Genomic DNA, 22,202 nt, shown 5'->3' on the forward strand with positions numbered 1-22,202 from the left:
GAGGAGGGGGTGTGGGCAAAATAGAGGAAAGGAATTAAGAGGTACAAACCACTAGGTATAAAATAAATACGTTACAAAGATGTAACATACAGGACAGGGAATATAGCCAATATTTGATAATAACTTTAACTGAAGTGTAATCTATCAAAATAAAGCATTATGTTGTACACCTGAGACAAATACAATATTGTAAATCAACTACCTTTCAATTAAAAAAAAAAAAAAGAAAAAACCTGCTGTGTTCTCTCCTCCTCTGTGAAGGCCTCTGGCCCACAGGGCTCTCCTACTTCTAGGCCTGCATTGCCCATCCTCCCCTCTAGGTGGCAGCACTCCTACTGTTGTGCTGACCAGCCATTGCTCTCTGGCATTATCGTCTTGTTCATTTTCCTCTCTTGTTTTCCAGGTCTCTCCTGGAGAGAGACTGTTATGATGAAGGGGAGATCTGGATTTTGAACATCAAGCCCTGACTTCCCTTGTTCCATAATTCCTCCCTCCCCCTCCCCAGGAGGCCTGGGCTCCTTGCTGACTCCCTGGCCTCAAGGATGAAGTTTCTTTGGTGACAGAGGTGCTGAGGGGTGCTGGGGGGGGGTGTGGACCTCGAGGTCCCTTGAACTTGGAGAGTGGACCAAGCATGGAGGAGGGCCTGGGGCCTTGGGTTCTATGGGACCGGCTCTGCCCCTAAGAAGCTACAGCTCCCAGCCTCCAATGGCTATAGCCCTTCCAAGAGGAACAGCCTCTACCCCCACCCACCTCACCTTACACACACACACACACCCCGTCACATGGCTGATTGGATCCATAATGCACACCTGGCCTACATCAAACTGGCAAGTTGGCCTACATCAAACTGGCAAGCTGGCCCTATCAGATTCTGTCTTGAGAAATAGAAGATTTCAATAGGAGATTGAAGGACTGCTGGGCTGTAGAAAGAGAGAAGCGAGGTGGGCATGGGGCCCCTGGGCGTCAGCTCTGGCTGTCCCTTCCAAGGAGTGGTTCAGGGGATGCCCAGCTGTGCTCTGTTGTCAACCCTTGGGCTCCCTGAGATCTTTGTTCTTCATGCTCTTTATGCCTAATGTGGTGTCTGGAGGAGCTTTGATTCAAACATCCTTCTCCACCGATTTGCTCACCTGGTCCCAGGTGCTGCTCGGCCTTTGGGTTTGGGGCCCAGCACCCATGAGACGGACGTGCTCATCCTCAATCCTTAGGGCGCGGCCGCGCTGGCCGGCCATGTGTTGCTATGAGTCCATCTCCCAGATGCTGCCTGAGCCCAGCCACAGGGCATTCTGCTGAATAATCCGGGGAAGAGGAAGGTGGGTGACGACAATCACCTCACTGTCATGGGCCAGCACGCTGAGCTGTGAAGCCCTGATGGGCAGTGGAAGAGCTGACCAGGAGAGCAGGAATTCCCCATGTCCCCGCCAGCCCTCAGAAGCCAGCTTTGGCAGGGGACCTCGCCCCCATCCTCCTGGCACTACTGCTCCCATTTCCTTCCCTCCCACGACCTCCTCAGTGCTCCCCTCTGGCCCTGCTCCCCCGTGTTTGGGCTCTTGGTCACCAGCTGAGCAGAAGAATCCCCTCCCCAGCTTCTAATGGCACCTCCAGATTTATCAGGATTAAAAAAGATGCTTTATAGGAAGAGAAAAGAATGTAAAAGAAACGAAACACGTAACTCTCTGAAGTAGCTTGTATTCATGGGCCCAATTCCTCACCCTCCATGCATTCATGCCCTTTGCAATACGTCCCATTGTGACAAAGCATAACTCCCCATCTCTGGAGGCTTAGCCATGTGACCGGCTTCGGCCACTGGATATTAACAGACATGGAAAGGGTCTTGAAAAGCACATGCACACTGGGGTTTGCTTGCTCTCTTGTCTCTGCTGTCATCGTGAGGAGGAGAGGGCCAGGTTAGCCCGCAGGTCCCAGGAGGAGGAGGATGGACCCGAGGAGCAGAGCCCCGCCTAGCTCAGCCAAACACCCAGGCTGTGTGCAGATCTCTGCTGCTTTAAGCCACTGAGTTTTGGGATAGTTTGAATTTGAGGCAATACTAGCTGATACACACCCCACCCCCAGGTTCCAGCACCAGGAACGGAAGGAGGCTCCTTCCCTGTGCCCAGGGCGGGGCATCAAGCTTCTCTATGGGGTCCTGGATCTCGCCATCTCCTCTCCTCTGAGGGGGCTGGAAGGAAAGGGCAAGGATCATTGTGAGGCCTCCCAGCTCTCCAGCAGGCTGAGGACACAGAAGCAGCTGGCACAGATGGCCTTTCAGGTCTCTTCAAGGCATGGAGTCGATGCCCTCCTAGAGAAGGCATGACGTCCAAATGGGTCTGCAGCCTGGGAGTTCCAAAGGCTGCCTCCGTTCCCTTGGGTGCCCTAAGATGAAGAGGGCAAGAGAGAGCGTCTCCCTGAGAGAGACTCAGAGATGGTGGTTCAGGAAATTGTGCTTCCTTCTGAGAAGCAGTGAGAATACATCCCATATGTGGCCTTGTGCCAGGACACAAGGGACACAGCTCCGGGTGACAGGGGAGGAGCAGGCTTTGACCTGAGCTGAGAGTCAGGACTCAGTCCCCCTCCTCCCAAAGCTCCAGGAGGGACCCACAACCCCCTCTAGAATCTCTGATCTTCTGACTAAACCTGTTTCACCCCTCAGGGTAAACCTGAAACTCTTTATTCTTTCATTTTGTTACATTTTTGTTTAAGAATAGTTTAAAATATTTGAGTGAAAAAAAAAAGACTCCACCATCTTGTTTTCTCCTATTTTTATTGGAAATATACAGTATTTCAGCTACATTGTGGGCAAAGTGGGCTTTGATGAGCTTTCCTGAAAACAAGCCACCAATTACCACACTGTGTTTGTGGAAAATGCATTGTGAATTCTAAGTAACAGTCCCACAAATGGCCTATTAGAGCATAACCCATTACCAGGTGGGGCATGATCATGTTTCCCAAACTATTTATTTCTAGAAGCAATCTGCATTTCAGTAAGACTCAAAGAATCCCAAACTTTCCTAAGGCATCTTTCATTATAATATGAAGCATAATTTATCTAACCTGAAAAAAAAAAAAAAAACAGAGAAGAAGTCGACAACTTTTTCCTAAGCATTTCTTTCCCATGGTTCGAGGTAATCCAATCCCAGATGTGCAAAAATTTCTTCTTCACTTTCTGCTTTGAGAAATATCCTCTGAAAGCATAACAAGACATATGTGCATTCAGATATTTTTGTTAAGCATCTCAGTGCTGACATAGTGAAAATATTACTTGTAAAACAGTTTTGTCAAAATAAATTACTGCTAAAACACTTTACCCTGCTTCTGAGGATAAAAATTCATCTTACCTGACTTCTGTAATTTTTGTATTTTCCCACCCCCAAAAACTTAATAAATTAAGGTAAAATTATGACAGCCTTACATATTCAACTAGAGGCATTTGGTATTTTTCCTATGGATCTGTAGTTCTTAACCACAGTTGTTCATTAGAACTACCTGAAGGAGTTTTTTTAAAAAGTGTTGAAAACTGAGCTATACCCCAGTCCAATGAAATCAGAATCTCAGGAGAGGTCTTGTCATCTATCTGTTTAAGGGGTCTGGGAAATTCTCCTGTGCAGTCAGAATTACGTACTACTGCCATTGGTAAGGAGGAGCGGTGATTATAGGATACTTGTGTATGCTGGGTTCTCCTCCTGGTCTTCCACCCCTGCCCCGCTCCCACCAGCCTCCCACCCCATGATCTCTGTTAGATCGAGCACCACTTCTCCTCCAGCCCTACTTGTTATAGCACAGCGTTGGGCCTGTAGGAGGCACTCGCTTATGTTGAACTATTTGTTATGTGTCAATTTGTAAGTCTTCCTACATCGTGTTATGTGAAGCTGCCTCCACTCACATGCTAGACAACTGAGGCTTTCCTGCCAGCATCCACAGCCCTCTCTTATGACAGCAGCACCTTGATTTTTCTTTGGGAAACCACCCCTCCCTACTCTCAGTCTCTGAGGGTCAGGTGGGGCTAATCCCACCTCCGAGGAGGGGCACACGACCCAAGCCTGGCCAATAAGAGCCACGGAAAAGGGTTCAGGGATTGGCACATGGCCCAGGCCTGGCCAGTGAACATCAGCTAGGGCTCTTGCCGGAATTATTAGGAAAGAAGCTCTTTTCTGAAGGGGTAGCTAAGCTAGAAGGATGGAATTCATAGGAAAACCCTGCCTGAGAGTGAAACCAACACTGAGGGAAATTTGCATGATCACCTTGATACAGCCACACCTGAAGTCCATGTTATCCCTGATGCTACAATATATAAGCCAAATTCTTTTCTTTTCTTTTCTTTTCTTTACCGTTTCCATTTTGTATTGGGTTTCTGACACTTGTGAGACAGCTCTAACTAAATACACCTCATTTAGACTATAAGCTCCTAAAGGGTAAAAACCATTACTTCTAGTTATTTTGTGTCTTCTTCCTCCTCAGAGCTTAGTTTAGTGCCTTTGATCACCATAGGAAGAGTAGATCTTGGCACTTGTGGACTTAGTTGAATATTTAACTCTTCCTAATTCATACAGTAATCTATCATTTTGCTGAGGCAGCATTTGGACTACTGCAAGGCTAGCACGCCAAGTGAGTCTCAGCTGGTGTGTGAGTCTAGCTGACTGCTCATCTACATCTCAGGGCAGCTCTGTTGCTCTCCTTCTTGCAGTGGACTCTCATTCATGACCTATATGATCACTCAGAATGCTAATTCTCACTGCATCTGAGGGGTACTTGAGTGATATTTGTGATTTGGGGGGATCCTTGGTTTTCTTTGGCGTTACTCATTGCAAATACCAAGGATATACCAAACTCAATTAATATTCACTGTTGGACTGGTTCTAGGGGCCCAACTAGCCCATCATCTTTGAGCCCAAAGCCTCCGAGGTGCATTCTGGGCCAAGTGGGGGCTATGCTCCCATCAGGATCTTTCCAGCTGCCCTCAACTGTGATCGGTGGGGACAGGGCACTCGGGGCAAAGGAAACTGAACCTGGACACTAAAATTAGTTCCGGAAAAGCGCTCAGGGAGCCAGCCTTGGTGATGAGGATCAAAGAGGCCCATCTCAGGGAGACAGTTCTACCTTAGTCTTGTCATATAGAGCGTGGTTATCCAGAATCATCTTCCGGTCGTGTGTAGCGTAGCGCCGGAGGTCTCTCTCAAACTGCTGGATAAGAAATAATTAAAATAAATGACTATCAGGACTTCCCTGGTGGTGCAGTGGTTAAGACTCTGTGCTCCCAATGCAGGGGGCCCGGGTTCAATCCCTCGTCAGGGAACTAGATCCCACATGTATGCCACATCTAAGGAGCCCACGTACTGCAACTAGGGAGCCCGCCTGCCACAACTAAGAACCAGTGCAACCAAATACATATATAAATTTAAATAAATAAATAAATAAATAAATTACTATCAAGTCTAGAATGTCTTCAGTATTATGTATTTAGAGATATTTAAATCCCTATACAGGAAGTCCCCTATATACAAATGAGTTCCGTTCCGAGAGCACATTTGTAAGTCCAATTTGTTCGTTAAGTCCAGCAAAGTTAGCCTAGGTACCCAACTAACAAAATCGGCTATATAGTACTGTACTGTAATAGGTTTATAATACTTTTCACACAAAGAATACATAAAAAACAAACACAAAAAATAAAACATTTAAAATCGTACAGTACAATACCTTGAAAAGTACAGTTGTACAGTACAACAGCTGGCACACAGGGGCTGGCATCGAGTGAACAGGCAAGAAGAGTTACTGACTGGAGAAGGGAGAGGAGGTGGGAGATGGTAGAGCTGAAGGATCGTCAGCAATAGGAGACAGAGGGCAAGCTGAAATTTCACTCATGCCTGACGTTGATGGCACAGGTTCTGGTTCCTTGCTAGAACCAGATGCACATTTGCATATTTGAAAGTTCGCAATTTGAAGGTTAGTATGTAGAGGACTTACTGTAATGAAATGTCTATCTCCACTAAACATTCTCCAAGCAATTTTCTCCCCCAGGGCAATAGTCTACGATGACAAAGCTCCATGCTCACATGCACACACTAGACTGTAAGCTCTGTGAAAAAAGGAACCTGATTTGTTCTGTTCATAACCATATTTCCTCCTCAAGTGACGCCTGGCACATAGAAGATGTACAGCAAATATTTGTTGAATGAATAAATGAGGATTGTGTCCAGAATAATACCTGGCCCAGAGTAAATGCTGGATAAATAATACTTGGTGTTGTTTTTTTATTTGGAATATCACTAATGTAAAAGAGGATGAGGAGTTAGGAAACCCAGATTCCAGCCTGGATTTTGTTCCTGTCTGGCGGTGCATCTCTCTGCAAGTCACCCAGCCTCTCTGAATCTCGGTTGGTCAAACAGGAGGGTGGAGGAGGTGCATGAGTAAGGTCCCCTCTGGCTGTAACATCCTCTCATACGAGATTCTGTAAAACTGATGGTCTGAGCCACCTGCCCCAGAGTAGCATCTCCTATGATCAGGGTGGGCTCGGAGGCTCCAGGGAGCAAAACCTGAAGCCTTAGATAGAGGACAGGGAAACCCTAGAAAAGGAGGACAATGAATGAAGTTGTCATTGAGGTTAATTTTCCTAAGAAGCACAGATCTAGAAATTTTGTCCTTTCCATGTGGGATTAGGGAGCAAGGATGGAATCATTGCGCCCTCTAGTGGCGAGTATGGGAAAGCTGGCGGAGACTGGGAACTGCCCTTCCTCACCTGGGTGTGCGAAGACAGACTTTCCAGCCAGAAGTTCTTCATAAGGGAGTGGAGGACAAACTATGGCTGTGGAAGAATCAGGGTGAAGCAGATTCTGGGTGCAGTAGCTGCTGGTCTGTGAAAGTACAGGAGTGTTGCTTAGCACATGGTCTCCTACAGCCCTGGGCCATTTGCTTCCAGTCCCCCCAGCACTTAGAGCAACGGCTCCTCACACTGGGCGTGGGGGGAGGCTGGAGAGGATGGGGTAACAGGTGCAGTGAGAAGCCCCCCTTGGCTCCCCACTTCTGTGTGGTGAGAGATCTATTCCTGGACTTCTCTGCTAAATCCTCAGGAGCATTTTTCCATATTCTGTTAGGAATTATAATGATGTCTTCCATTTGGAGGGTAATAATATTGACTCAACCAATATTTATTGAGCACCTACTGTGTGACAGGTGTGTTCTGGATGCTTGGAATATAACAGAGAACAAAACAATGTCTGCCTTGGTGAGGCTTGGATTCAACAGGGGACACAAATAAGACACAGTAACAGCATAAGTAAATTACATGATATGTTCAAAGGTCATGCTGTGTACAGCGCAGGCCTCATAAAGGAGGTAGGATCTGAGCAAGGACTTGCCCGAGGCGGAGGAGCTAGCCAAGTGGACTCTGGGAAGAGCACACCGTGCAGAGGGAACAGCTAGAACAGAGGCCTTAGGGAGGGGCGAGCCTGGCTGGCTAGGGAGAGAGCAGTGGGGAGGAGTTCAGAGACATGAGGGGGTGGGGAGACCACGCAGGGCCTCGTGGCCACTGGAAGACTTTTACTCTGCGTTGAATGCAGAGCCCCTGCCAGGTTTTGAGCAGGAGAGTGACCCGATCTGACTTATATTATAACAGGATCACTCGGCTGTAGGGGGCAAGAGACCAGTCAGAACAGCTGTGGTCATAATCCGGGCAATGATATCCTAGTTAATGTTTATGGAGAGCTTATCCTGTGCTGGGCGCTGGGTTGATTTCTTGCTTTATATTAATTTCTGATCTACTCTATTATTGCTAGTATTTAACAGCTTCTAAAAGAGTCTAACAATACTTCTAAAAGAACAGTATTAAGTATACAATTAGCCTCAGAATTGTGTTAAGATGAAGGCACTGTCTAATTTAATCCTCATTACAATCCTGTGAGGTTGGTACTGTTATTAGCCCCATTTTTCAGGTGAAGAAAGGAGGCCCAGAGAGCCTAAGTAATTTACCCAAGGCCACACAGCCAATGATAGAGCTAGGACTCAGACTCCTGAATCCCAAAGCTCAGGTTCTTTACCCTGGACAGTTCTGCCTTCTGCTTTAGAAGCTCTTTAGTTTCTCTCAACAACCCTGTGAGATAGGCAGGGCAAGGATGTTGTCTTTTGTTTCAGATAAAGAAAGCTGAACATTGAGCAGGGGCAGTGGTACTACAGTCTGGCTGTATCACTGGTCACAACACACTTCAGAGGTTGGCCCGTGCATGCTGCATACAGTTGTGCAAGTTGTGCACTGCAAAACTCTAGAGGGCGCCATTCACTGTGTAGTCTTTGTAAATATGCATGTTTCTTATGACAATCTTCTGGGAAATGGAAGTAAGGTATTTTAAGGAAGAGATGCTTTTTAAAGTTGGTGAAAGGGAGCCATTTGGGCTAGTAAAGAGGCTGGGGTAGCCTAGGCATCTAGCCACCATTGTCCATGTGTTTCCGGAGGAGAGAGTGTACCTCCTCTAGCATCTGACACAAACGTGGACAATACTCTTGAAGGAATCTCAGCCAATAAAGTCATGCTGACAAACGGCAGATCTAGTTTGAAGAAATATGATTCAGAGGAAAACAAAAGCTTCTTTTGTTTGTTTTTTTAAACTAATGAACTCCATACCCAGTCCAGAAATTGCACTGTACTTGGATGGCTCTAGAAAAACCTCAGCTCAATGTGTCCCAGTGGATGCATCCTACTCAGGAAATCTTTAGGGCACAAGATCCAAAGGAAGCTTTGTCAGCTTAGTAGACGAGACAACCTGGTAAGTTAATGACCCCAAAGTGGGGTCAGATTAATAGGTGAAGTGGCTTAAGAACATTGCCCAGGTGCTGAAATCTTTGGGTTAAAAGGTGAAATTAAATTTCTCACCCACAAAATTTTAGACCAGACCTAAACCTGGTCACCCACCAACATGTATCCACCTGGGGACAAAACACATCGCATTCAGTGGTCACATAAGCGGGGGCGTAAAGATGATAACACAAGTAGCTACCGTTGGCTGAGCCCTTACCACATTTAAACACACGCATCTCATTTAACCAAATGGCAAACTTGGGAGGTGGGCGCCACTGTTATCCACAATATAGATGGGGCAACTAGGACTTGAAGAGGTTATAATTTGTTTAAAGTCACCCAGCTAAAAAGTGGTAGAGCTTAGTGCTCTGTTAGTGCCCCGCAGAGCCAATAACAGTAATTTCTGAGAACTCTGAGAAAAGAGAATAAAATGCGCTGAAGAGATGCCCATGTTAAAAACAAAGTGGACAAAGAACAACCATTTCTGCCAGCGAATCCTGACTGGCATGACCTTGTATAACTTTGGACTTCTTTTTGGAACTCTCCCCTTTCCCAACAGACTCTGTTCCCAAAGATGTACGTCTATCAAACAAAGTGCATTTATGATGTATTGTTTCATCAGCTTCCCTAATTTTTATGAATGAAAGATGCCAGCCAACATTTTTGATTAGGGTAAGAAGCTCTAGTGCTGAGATCCTGTGCTGAAATGATTCCCCCCGAAAGCAAACACACCTGACATTTAACTCAAGGTTGAGGACAATTAATTTCTATGTCATTTATCATATAAAATCCTTTAACGACTCATGTCACTCAAAGCAACAGCCAACTACGTGGGAAAACAGTGTGGGGTGTTAGCTGGGAGGGTGGAGCACAAGCTAATGTGACAAATCCCAGGCACCATGTCTATGAATATCACATGATGGGAGCTGGGAGCTGCCACTCGGCCAGCACTGGCCCCGTGCCTGGCGTGGTGCTGGGGGCTTTGCCAGCTTCATCTCACTGGATCTCTGCAACCCAGGGACGTAGAGGCATTTTTGCCCTGACTTTCCTGATGGGAAAACTAAGTCTTAGAGGACATGGGGAACTTGACGGAGATCACCTAGCTGGTAAGAGTCAGGGCAGGGGCTTGTGACCAGGTCTGGGATGAGCCAAACGTGTGCCCTTAGCCACCAGACTGCTTTCTCTGCTTCCATGGTTCTCATACTTTAGCTGCGTCACCTGCAGCATTCTTTCAAACACAAATTGCTGGGCTCTTCCCCCAGAGTTTCTGATTCAGTAGGTCTGAGGTGGGGTGGAGAATTTACATGTCTAACCTGTTCCCAGGTAAGACTGATGCTGCTGGTCAGGGGATCTCTTTTTTTTTTTTTTTTTCTTTTTTTTTTAGTGTGTTTTCAAAGCCTATGCAAGCCTTAACTTCTAGGTGGTATTGCTTCCTCTATATGCAGTCACCCAAGTCATACAGATTTTACCACCTAAATACGACTTGAGAGTCTTTCTTCATCTGCCCTTCCCCGCCATTACTTTAACTTAGATCTTTCTCATCCTTGTCTAGACTATTGTGTTAATCTCCTAGTCTAACTCAGTAGATGGTTCAGATCATTTAATAGTTTCCCCGTTACCTATAGGTTAAACTGTAAGATCCTCAACATTTATAATCCATCCCCACATTCTATTACCTGCCCATTTCCATCTTGTATTACATTATAAATCCCTTGAGCGTGGGGACCAGTATCTTTGTATTCCTTATAATATTGTGAACATAATAACTGCTCAGCCAATAGTTGTTGACTTAATGAATGAAGTAGGCAGGCTCTTGGCTTGGCAATTAAGTATACGTCTCTAGAGTTAAAATGAATTATTCTGTGTAGTAGGAATAAGAAGATTATTTTATTTTGGTATATTAATAATTCACACATTATTATTTTATGGTAGTAATGTCATACATTCTTCCAGTAACATTAATTTGAATTAATACGATTTTAAGCTATTACATGCAGTTGTTCTGAGTTCCTGTAGAGTTGTCTTTTTTTTTCCCCCAGAAGGGAATTAATAGAATTGAGACATAGCCAAGAGCAGAAATACTAGGTTTTGGACATCCATTGTCGTACAAAATAAAAAATTAGCAGTCATTGACTCCTTGTTAGAAATTTGACTCCTAGTCAAAGATTTATAAACTTTACCTTGTGTAAATAAGTCTGTAATCATAATCATTTATGATGCTCAGAATATACCGATGATTCATGAGCTGCTCTAAGGGAATCGTGTAACTGGTATAAATCCGTACTTGGTTTTGTTTTAATTTGCAACTTTTCTTCTTAGAGTCTTTTTTAATCTAAAGTTTTGATGGGTACATTGAGACATGGTAAAAATTATTGACAGTTGTGATGTTGTTTTTAACAAAAATGTTTACATCATAAAAACAAGTTTCTTAGACTTATTAGAAGGTAAGATTTCATGACAGATGAAATAGTTAAGATATGCTTCATTTAATATATCAGTAAGTTTCACTAACTACACATTTTGTGCTAATTCATTTATTCTTTTTTTAAATTGAGGTATAGTTCACATACAGTAAAATTTACTGTTTTGTAGTGTACAATTCAGTGGCTTTTCGTATATTTATGAAGTTGTCCAACTATCACCAATCTGTAATTACGGAACATTTTTATCACCCCAAAAGAAATCCATGCTTGTTAGCAGTCACTTCCTTTTCTTCTCCACCTAGCCCCTGGCAACCTCTAATCTACTTTCTGTCTCTATGGATTTACCAATTCTGGAGATTTCATATGGATTTATACAATATGTGGCCTTTTGTGTCTTGGCTTCTTTCTTTTTGGTGTGTGTCATATATATTTTTTTAATGTTTATTTATTTATTTATTTTCTTATTAGTCATCCGTTTTATACACATCATTGTATACATGTCAATCCCAATCTCCCAATTCAGAGGGGATCTCATTTTGAGAATAACTGTTCTACATGCATCTGTCTCACTTGACCATGTGCAGGTGGAATGCCCTGATTTAGAGATTTCTGGCCACTTCCCTCTCTCCTGTCCACCCACTCCCCCTTCCTTGTCCGTCTCCCCCCATCCCCACCCCCACTGCCATTGTCTCTCCCCTGGGCCCAGATAGACCCAGTCTACCTCTTCTGGAAAGCTAAGACCATCCCACAGATCCAGGTAGCGCTTACCCGGGAGCCAGTCCAGCCCAGCAGGGCAAAGGCATGTTGCTCATAGGGGCACATGACCAGGTCCACACGGATGGCCTTCCAGGTCTTTCCTTCCTCTTGGATGGACGTGTCACTGTCCACTCTCTGATGGTGCAATTTTAAAATCAGAAAGCATTTTTGAAAATGATCTAAAGTATCCACTTGCCTGCTTGGCACCTTGAACTTTTCAAATGTCGACTCCACAAGGTCATAGTATAAAAGTAATCCCTGAAAATAAACAGAAAGACGTCAGGAAGAGTCCCTGATGCAGAGGGTCAGAGATTTTATATTGGGCTCTTAATGAACGCTCTTAAAGAAAGCTTTGCAGATTTAAGCAAAACGTGGGTGCGTTTTGTCCTTGCATTGTGAGCCCACCTGGCGACACTAGCAGAGGGAGCCAAGGAGTGGGTGTGTTACGCTCCCTCTGCAGCAGAGGAATTTAGCGATTAGAGGGCCCAAGCCAAGGCCACTTCATGGCAAAGCTGCCAGAGAATCCACTCCCCCAAGGTCTGATGGCAGACCAGTGTTCAGAAACCTGCCGCACTCCCTTAAGTACAAACCAACTTTGAACAAAAAGCCGTGCCGTTTCTATGCGGTTGTTCGGACTTAGTGTCCCTCCATATTATACTGATGACTAGGTCTACTTGGCCCAAAAGGTTGTGACTGAGGCTCAGCCACGTTGGGGCCTGATGACTTGCTCTTTCTAGGAAGCACTTTGAGATTGTTGCTCTGCCTGCCTTGGACACTCAGACAAAATTGGTGGCACGTCACCGAACGTTGCCTAGTCAGAAAGTTACGCCCAGCAAGCTGCCGTCCTCCAATTTATCTGCTCCGTGGGACTTCCTCACGGCACAGGGCAGATGTGAGGTAGGGAAAGGCAGAACTATGCAACTAACTGCTGAATCTGAGCAGCAACTGAAAGAGCAAATAACCTGAAAATAATCTAGTCATAGCTATTAGGGTGTATGATTTGTTCTCGGATTCTTTAGGTCAGACATTCTCAAATATTATCATCAGACGCATTTGGAAGGTTTGTTAAAGCACAGTTTGGGAGGTCCTGTCCCCAGACTGATTCGTGCGGGGGTGGGGTGGGGGGAGATGAATTTGCATTTCTAATAAGTTCCCAGGTGGTGCTGACGCTTCTGACCTAGGGACCACACTTGGAGCATCACTAGTTCCATTTGCTATTGTTACTAGAAGCGCTTGGCGTTTTGTGTGCAACCCACCCCCACCCCCAAGAGACATTGTTTCAATTCAACTCAACACTTTGAGGAGGGGATGCTTTTCCTTTTGCTGATCTCAGAAGAGGGAACACTTGGCCCTTCAGTGCCTCTCCCAGAAAAGGTATGAGGAAGAACCGGCACCATCTGAAGCAGGGGTGGGGAGTGGGGGGATTGTGGGGGGGAGCTCCGATGTCAGGAAGAGCCTCTGGTGCAGGAGGCAGATGTTGCCCTAGACAAATCTAACAACCAACTCCGGGAAGACACAATTCTGCTTTTTAATGAAACTTACTAAGATTAGTCAATATAGCAGCCTTTCATGTCAATTTGAATTATGTAAATCTGAAAAGCGAGCTATTAAAATATCAAAACAGTCTCACTTTGAAGCCAAATTTATAACATCCCTCCCCCCTTTAAAAAAATTCACAAAGCTGGCTTCCTAAAAGTTGTAAACTGTGTTTGTACTATTGCCACGTGGTGGTGATACTTTGGCTGGTCATAGACAGACGGGCCACCCACCAGGCATGAACACAAACTACACCCAGCCAGCCCTCCCCTCTTTGGGGTGAATTGCTGGTGGCCAGTGGAGTCTTCTGGATGGCACCCTCCCCCCAAGATCAGTATTTCCAAGCTCTTTTCCTCCATTTCTTCCACGGAGAGGTCTTCTACAAGGACCACATGTAGATTCATCTGATAGGCAACTGAAAACCATACCCATTGGCTGTTCATTCGTTCTGCAGGTGTTTTAAAACATCGTATGTGTATATGCGTGTGTCGTGTAAGCATGTGCTCGAGTGTGCCTGCATGAGATATAATCATTTTAATCTGGAAAGTGCAGATTTCGGTAAGAAAGGCAGGGGTGGGGAGTGAGGTAGAGGTGGAAGTTAACCATGATTCACAACCGAGATGTTGGGGGCAGGCGTGGGGCTGCAGGGGTGTGGACAGAGTTGGTGCCTGTTTGTCAGCAAGGGAAGGGGTGCAGCTGCTCGCGTTCTCCCCTGGGTCCCCTCACCCGGCACAGTGCCTGGCTCTCCGGCAGAGTTCAACATACAGTCGTGCAGGAGAGATCATGACTACAGCCACTGTTTAATAGGCATTTATCAAGCCCTGCACCAAATGCCTTATCTAATTCTCTCAGTTAATCCTCCCATTAGCGAATGAGAGAGGCTTGCTATCCCTGTTTTACAGATGAGGAAAGAGAAGCTAGGAAAGAGTCCCAGCTCCTACAGCCAGTAAATGGCAGGGTTGTGCTTTTAAAATCCCAAATCTAAAACTCACGTGCTTAACCTCTGCCTCCACCAGTGTCTGCCCATCTCTTTGCTTGGGGACCAGCAGTATGGCTGCCTGGCGGCTGAAGAAAGACCAACGAAAATGAGGCTCCTTGTCCCCATCTCCCAACCCCATCCCATGTCGGGCTGGGACAGTCTCAGAGCATGGGGAGGGTGGTGACTGTATACCAAGGTCAAATAGGTCCACCCTTGCCAGAGCCCCTGATGGGGGTCCAGGCAGCCCTCTCTCCACCCAGGCCGTGGCTGGCAGAGCCCATCAGGGTGCTGTCTGTCCATGAGAATCTTTCAGCTTTCCTGCTCGAGCGGAGAAGTAGGGCCAGCCTAGGTTCGGCTGACTCTTTCTCGTCCGGCGTTCCCCTGGCTCAGCCTATGGTGTTCACTCTCAGAGCTCCTGGCCGTCTGGATCCCCACTCCTGAGAGAGAGAGGGGCCTCGTGGGTGAATTTGGATCTGGTTCCAAAGTTGGGTCTTCAATTCTGGTACTCCTGGCACCCGGGTTGCGTGTTTCTTGTACTAACTGTATCTGAGGTCTTCTTCCTCCTGTGTGTCAGGGAGATTTGTCCACACCCAGAAGATGCTAAATCATGCAGGGAAAATGAAGCTGTGCTGGAAAAACACCAACCGCAGCCTCCTCGACCCATCCAGGCCTACGGGTTCCTAGGGAAGGGCCCTCTGGTCTCCTCACAGCTCTCACTGGAGTCGGGCAGGAGTCAGGGCCCTGCAGGTGGCTCTGGCCACAGGGTCATACTTAGTTCCCTCCACTGGGCAATATGCGGCCCGGGGCAAATCTCAGTGGGTGGGGGCTCCTGAGCCATGACCTCTGCTGGGCCCAGCTTGCCCTCATTAGCTCACTTCTTCGATCTCAGCACAAAGTCAAGGTGGTTATTGACCAACACAGAGTTCAAGGCAGCCCCAACACCTCTTAGGCTGATTTTATCCTAGTCTTAGCCCCACCCCTAAACTTGCTCTACCCTGGTTCACATCTCCCAGGTCTTCTCAGCACACGCTGTTCGTTTTGTTTAGGGCTCTGATGCCTCTGCACGTCCAACACAGAGACAAGCCACCCTCGGCCCCTTTGGTAATAGGACGAGTGTGTATACACAAGCTCACAACCCGGACTCTAGGACCCAAAGCAGGTAAGTCTCACTGCATGTCACTGGCACTGTGTAAGCTGTTGCCAACAACTGAGAATCAGTTAGATGATCATTACACATTTACAAGGTCAATAGTGTGCCAAATTCAACGGTATTAATATAATTCTTGAGTGTCCAAACATCTACTTATGATCTTTCTTCTTACCTTTCTTTCCCATAAGTTCATCACTTTAGGCAAAAGTTGTTGCTCTTCATCCTCTGTTGATCCTGGGCTGGTAATTAAAAAATCTACATCATGCCCAGTCTTCTTACACCTGATTTTAAAAATTGTATAAAATTGAAATAAATTAGATTTTTAGCTCTCAATTTAAGAAAGTCACCTGTGTTTCTATGCCCCATGCTTAAGGTTTGCAACACAAAATGCTCAAGATGTATTTTTTGAACAAAAGATCCTTGGTTACACAACTCTCCTCCTTGCAAAATAAATGTATGACACAGAAAAATTAAAAAATCATACACGGTATGTATATGATTAGGTACATGTGGGTAAAATTGGCAAAGATTATTTCTTCTCCACACCCACACATGCACACACTCCCACACACCAGAGACAAGCAGGACAACAAGCAAACCAAGAATTATATTCATGTAATATGAGATAGGGTTCTTGGAATTATGACATAGACTAAGGACATTTTCTTGGATTTGATCTTGTCTTCCCACTTTCTCCGTCACCTCCACAGCCAACAGCCACCATGTAAGAGGACCACGGGGAGACATGGAGAGGGAGGGAAGGAGTCTCTTTCTGAAACGGGGCTTCAATATCCAAAAATTGCACACATCTCTGTGAAGAGTTTATTTATTCACTCATTGACACAACCAATATTTCTCGAGTGCCTACTGTGTGCCAGGCACCACGCACTGGCTCTCACTGAGCATTAAGCTCCCAAACCTTAGTGGGGAAACACGCATACAAACAATACAAACAAATTACTTGACAGCTGTCCAGGGAGAACTGAGGAGGGGTGCCTCGCCCAGCATGGGGAGGAGGGAGTCAAGGAAGGCTTTCTGGGGGAGGTGGCATCTGAATTGAAGCTTAAAGGATGAGGAGAAGTGAGCCAGCTGATGAGTTGAGGAAAACAAGCCCAAGCAGAAAGGTGGGACGGAGCAAAGTCACAGAGGCGAGAAAGTGCTCTGTGTGTGCTGAGAATGACAAGCCACTTGGGGTTGCTGGAGTGAAACATGAGGTGCAGGAGATGAGGCTGCAGAGAGAAGCTGGCGCCAGACCCCCGAAGGCCTCTAGTGCCAAAACTCCTGAGCATGGGGAGCCACTGAAGGTGTTAGAGCAGGGGAGGTAAAAGCAGCTGTCATCATTATTTACCTCCGGAATCCTCCTGTCATGGTGACGAAGGCATCAGGCATAAATGCCCAGACGGCCTCTTTAACCAGCACACTGACTGCCTCTGCTTCGGCCCTGGTCACACGGCTGACAAGATCTTCATAATAGAGGAATCCTGAGAGGCCATTGGACAGGTCAATGGAGAAAGGGACATGTGTGAAATGACCAGCCCTCAGTGAGGGGGGATTTGTCCCCACATAGAGCTAACGTGACCACAGACATCAACGCCAAACTGTTCCACAGAGACCAAGTGATCTGTGTTCTCTTGGTTGTGAATTTTTCGTGTTAACAATGGCTCTTTGCTTTCTGACTGAGAGAGTTACAATTTCCTGACTAAGGAAGAGGCAATATTTCATATCCTAGAACCAAGCTATTCAAATCTGACTTCCTATTGAAGAACCAGCCCTCCTGATCAATAAGCTGTGCCCTATTATTTTAAAAAGATAATGCATAAAGATTTGGGGTGGGAAGATTTGGGGTTGCACGGTTATAGATGAATTAAAGAATTGAAGTCAAGAATAGGAAGGTGGGAGGCTTCCCTGTTGGCGCAGTAGTTGAGAATCCGCCTGCCAATGCAGGGGACACGGGTTTAAGCCCTGGTCTGGGAAGATCCCACATGCTGCGGAGCAACTAAGCCCGAGCGCCACAACTACTGAGCCTGCGCTCTAGAGCCCGCAAGCCACAACTACTGAAGCCCGTGCGCCTAGAGCCCGTGCTCCGCAACAAGAGAAGCCACTGCAATGAGAAGCCCACGCACCGCAACAAAGAGTAGCCCCTGCTCTCCACAACTAGAGAAAAGCCTGCATGCAGCAACGAAGACCCAACGTAGCCAAAAATAAATAAATAAGTAAATTTATTAAAAAAAAAATAGGAAGAGGGTAGATTTGCATCTGAGGAGAGTTGGAAAATGTCTCTGGTGGTCTGGCTTATTGCTTCTTTGTCTGACCATCACGAATAAACGAAAGCTCAGACAGAGTGGTCATGATGAGGAGTTATTCTAATGACTTGGTTAACCCCACAGACCCACAGAGGGAGGCGTGGAGCAGAGGAGTAAAGGAGATGGGAGCCTTATCTCCAAGAATTGGGATGAAGCGGAGGAGGGGAGGGGAGCAGGGTGCAGGAGAGATCCATAGAGCCTGAGGGCCATCTAGTTATCCTTCCATACAAGGCACTGCTCTCTTCCCTAGGGTCCACAAGGGGGAGGCATTCCAACTCTGCCTGAATCTGTCCAATAATGGGAGGCTTTGATACCTCCAGAAGCTGCCCATTTCCTAATTGTAAGGTCTTTCGAGGGCAGTTCTTTCTCTTTTTTCCCTCAGCTTTATTGAGGTATAATTGACCAAAATTGTTTAAGTTTAAGGTGTACAACACGAGGTTTTGATATATGTACACATTGTGAAATGGTTACCACAATCGAGCTAATTAGCATACAATAGAATATTATTCAGCCTTAAAAAAAGAAGGCAATCTTGTCATTCACAACAATGTGAATGAACTGGGGGCATTATGCTAAGTGAGATAAATCAGACACAGAAAGACAGGTATTGCATGATGTCACTTATATGTGGAATCTAAAAAATGTCTCTTAGAAGCAGAGAGTAGAATAGCAGTTACTAGGGGCTGGAGGGTTGGGGCAGTGGAGAGATGTTTGTCAAAGGGCACAAAGTTTCAGATACGTGGGATGAATAAGTTCTGGAAATCTAACGTACAGCATGGTGACTATAGTTAACAATACTCTGCGGTATACTTGAAATTTGCTAAGAAAGTAGATCCTACTTGTTCTCACCAAAAACAAAATGGGGAGAAGCGTCAAAAGTTCTTTATTTTCATGAGCTTAAGTCTACCTCCTAGCAGTTTCACCCATCACTGCTCTCTGGAAAGATGTGGAGCCACCATGTTGGTCCTTCTCACCTCCAGGATCACGGGAGGGAGGAGGCAGGAAGGCCATTTGGCTAGAACATCACGGTCACAAAATTCTCAAATTCAAACTTCCCATGTTATCTCTAAATAAGGACAGTTGCAGAATCATATTGGCAGGACCAAGTGAAGATAATGTTCACACTAATACATCTGTAAACTGTGCCCAATACCAAACTACACAGCTTGTGGAACACTATTGTTTTTTATATCAATCCTAAAACTCTATCTCTCTTTTTAAAAAATAAAGCCACAAGCACAGGGAGATCAGCTCAGTGCTTTGTGACCACCTAGAGGGGTGGGATAGGGAGGGTGGGAGGGAGATGCAAGAGGGAGGGGATATAAGGATATATGTATATGTATAGCTGATTCACTTTGTTATAAAGCAGAAACTAGCACACCATTGTAAAGCAATTATACTCCAATAAAGATGCTAAAAAAATAATAAAATAAAGCCACATTTTTATTGCAATATGGCCATTTTTGTGTGTGGAGCATTTGATTTAAAAAGCAATGCTTTCAGGGGGTTGCTGTGCAACGGGTACAAAGTTTCAGCAGAGATCTGCTGTGCGTCGTTGTGCCTGCCACACAATACTCCATTAACAGTACTCTATTGCACACTCAAAAATTCATTAGTAAATGTGATGTGGATCATAGACTTCAGTGCAAAAGTTAAAAAGAATCAGGGTTCTGAAGGAAAACAGGAAAATATCTTTATGGTCTTGAGGGTAAGCAAATATCTCTGAAAAAGAGCACGGGTGCAGGGGCACTAACTATAGTGAAAAGATTGATAATTTGGATTTCATTGAATATAAGAACGTATATTCATCGAAGGACATTATCAAGCAATGAAGAAACATGCTACCAACTGGGAGAAGATATTTGCATTTTATGTATCTGACACAGTGCTGGTTGGGTGTCTGATAGAGCTAAATCAATAGCTATTCAGCCTCTGACCCAGCAATTTCACTCCTAGGTGTATGCACAAGAGAAATGAGGACATATATCCACAGGTACAAGAATGTTCATAGCCAAAAACTGGAAATAATTCTAATGTCCATCAACAGGAAATGGGTAAATAAATTATGATACCAATGGAAGAAAAATTGCTAAGAGGGTAGATCTCATGTTGTGTTCTTACCATATTTTAAAAAATCAATTTAATAAAATTAAACAAATAATGTATAAATGTGAAAAAAAATGAACAACAATGCTCCATTTGGCTCTTTTTTGATACAAAAATTTCATCATGGCTGATATTCACAGTACAACTCATTTGGTAACCATAAAACTCCTGTGCTTATTCAGGATGTACCTAAACCAAAAGTCATGATTAGCAACAATTTCTTTAAGGACATATGCAGGTATCAGGAACGAACATGGAGATAGTTTAATAATTTGTTGACACCCATGAAAGCAACTTAATTGGCTTTCCTTTTGGGTATGGTAGGGAGGTGAACTTATTACAAGAAACTTATTACCCTGTACAGTATTATATGTGTGCTGTTATATTTCAGAAACCAATGTGGCATGTGAATCCTCAAGCCTCAGGGAATTAAAACCAAGTATGATTATAAGTAAAACTGAAACAGGGTTTCACCCCTGAATTGTACTTTCAACGTGTTCAGTTAGCTTACCCTTGGCAAAATGCTAAACTATTCCCATTGACAAGTCCATTCATTGTAGCGCTGCCACAAGGGATACATAAAGCCTGGGTTTTTCAGCTATAAGTATGATAGGAAGGCATTCCTCGAGTTCTACATAAAACAAAAGCATTAAATAGTCGGATGGCCATCACTGATGGATTGAGAGAGTAATAGCTGCTTCATTCATCTGTCTGGAAGAGCCCAAATAGGAAGAGAAAAATCCAGTTTACAAAGCTGGGGACTTGGGAGCTACTTGGATCCCAAGAGCATTCGGTGTCAGTTGATAAAGGTTTTCATCTAAGGGAAACACGGCATTGCCTCCCACTTTCTCTCTAAGTGTTGACAGCCCTTACTCTCATTCTGAGCCATGTTTAATACTTATGTATATTTTAATACTTATGTATATATTTCTATGGCATCTCTAGAGCTGTGTACATCACGCTTATTAAGTGTGCACTTTCAGAAGCCCAGAATATGAATATGCGTCTTTTTTTCCCTTAGGCTCTTTTAGTTCCTATGTGGCATCTTATAAAGCTTATTAACAATTTTTCGGAGGCTAGCAGCTTTATGAAGTTGGGGAATTCTATGGTAGCGTTGATGTGAACCACCAAGAATTGATTTCTTCCTCTCCTCTTGCTTGTTTCTTTTCAACACTTAAACAGAAGATAGCTGTTTTCTTTTTTCTTTTCTTTCTGGTCTCCTCTTGTAGAAGATTCCCTTACTTTCATATGATTAAAAATGTTGATGACGTCCTCATTCTTTGTAACTCAGAAGCTATAGTGCTCAGAACTGTGGCTGTGACTTCCTTTCAAATCCCAGTTATATTGTATTTCTATTGCATATTAAAAATAAACATTTAAATCATACAATTTTTGACCCTGTTTTTTGACATTTCTTGATTGAAAAAAATATACCAGGACCCTCCATAAATAGAAGTGACCAAGCCACCTTCAACCTCCGTGAGGCCCTGCCAGGCTTTCAGATGCCTGTCTCGACACTCTCCTGGGTTAAGGAGTCCTGGTTGGGTAGATAAACCCCTGTCTAGATTTCTAACATTTCCCTTCTATGTCCTGGTGTCTTACAGTTTCTAAAGCAGATCCATATTTGTACCAAGCAACAGCTCTAATTCGTTCAAATATTCTTTACTCCCCAACCCTCCAGGTCAACTTTCTGTCTTGGATTCCTCACCCATACCTCTTACCCAGCCAGGACCCAAATATCTGGAAGGGTCAGTTCAGTAAGAACTAGATCAATGGTGCAACCAGGTTTGACGGCGGGATAAAGGAATGACAACAGCCTTCATGCAGGGTATATTTGCTCTGTGCCAGGCTAAGCGCTTTGCCTGCAAGATCTGATCTATTCCCCACTTACATACCGATGTTACCTCCCTTTTATAGATGAGGTAACGAAGGCTCAAAGATTTTAACTAACTTTCTCAAGATCACACGACTGGAGAGTGCCAGAGACAGGATTTGGATCCAGGTCTGTCTGATTCCAAGAGCTTGGGGTTTTAGCCATAGCATGAAAAGAGGCCAAACAAGAGACCAGCTCACCAAGACTGGAGTTGACGTATGAAGTACAGCAGACAGATCCCTTCCACAACCTGACCAGCCCATGGCAACAACATGAGATTTTTTTAGGAGAGACAAT

At 44.9% G+C, this 22,202-nt stretch overlaps 1 protein-coding gene across 2 annotated transcripts in view; it reads right to left on the reverse strand.

Moving 5' to 3' along the window:
- Window positions 1-873: 873 nt before the first annotated feature.
- The window catches only part of DNTT (DNA nucleotidylexotransferase), a 38,142-nt gene continuing 16,813 nt past the window's right edge, over window positions 874-22,202 (reverse strand). The window contains exons 7-11 of one of the 2 annotated variants that reach the window (XM_082423797.1): window positions 16,972-17,104; window positions 15,796-15,904; window positions 11,971-12,216; window positions 5,092-5,172; window positions 874-3,179 (exon numbers count right to left, since the gene is read on the reverse strand). In XM_082423797.1, coding sequence (XP_082279923.1) covers window positions 3,093-3,179; window positions 5,092-5,172; window positions 11,971-12,216; window positions 15,796-15,904; window positions 16,972-17,104 — 656 coding nt within the window. In that variant the 3' untranslated portion in view covers window positions 874-3,092. Of the gene's footprint in view, window positions 3,180-5,091; window positions 5,176-11,970; window positions 12,217-15,795; window positions 15,905-16,971; window positions 17,105-22,202 lie in introns of both variants that reach the window. The other variant, XM_082423796.1, reaches the window with a different exon arrangement.

Source organism: Balaenoptera physalus (genome assembly GCF_965194825.1).
Source record: "Balaenoptera physalus genome assembly, chromosome: 14".
Classification (NCBI taxonomy): domain Eukaryota; kingdom Metazoa; phylum Chordata; class Mammalia; order Artiodactyla; family Balaenopteridae; genus Balaenoptera; species Balaenoptera physalus.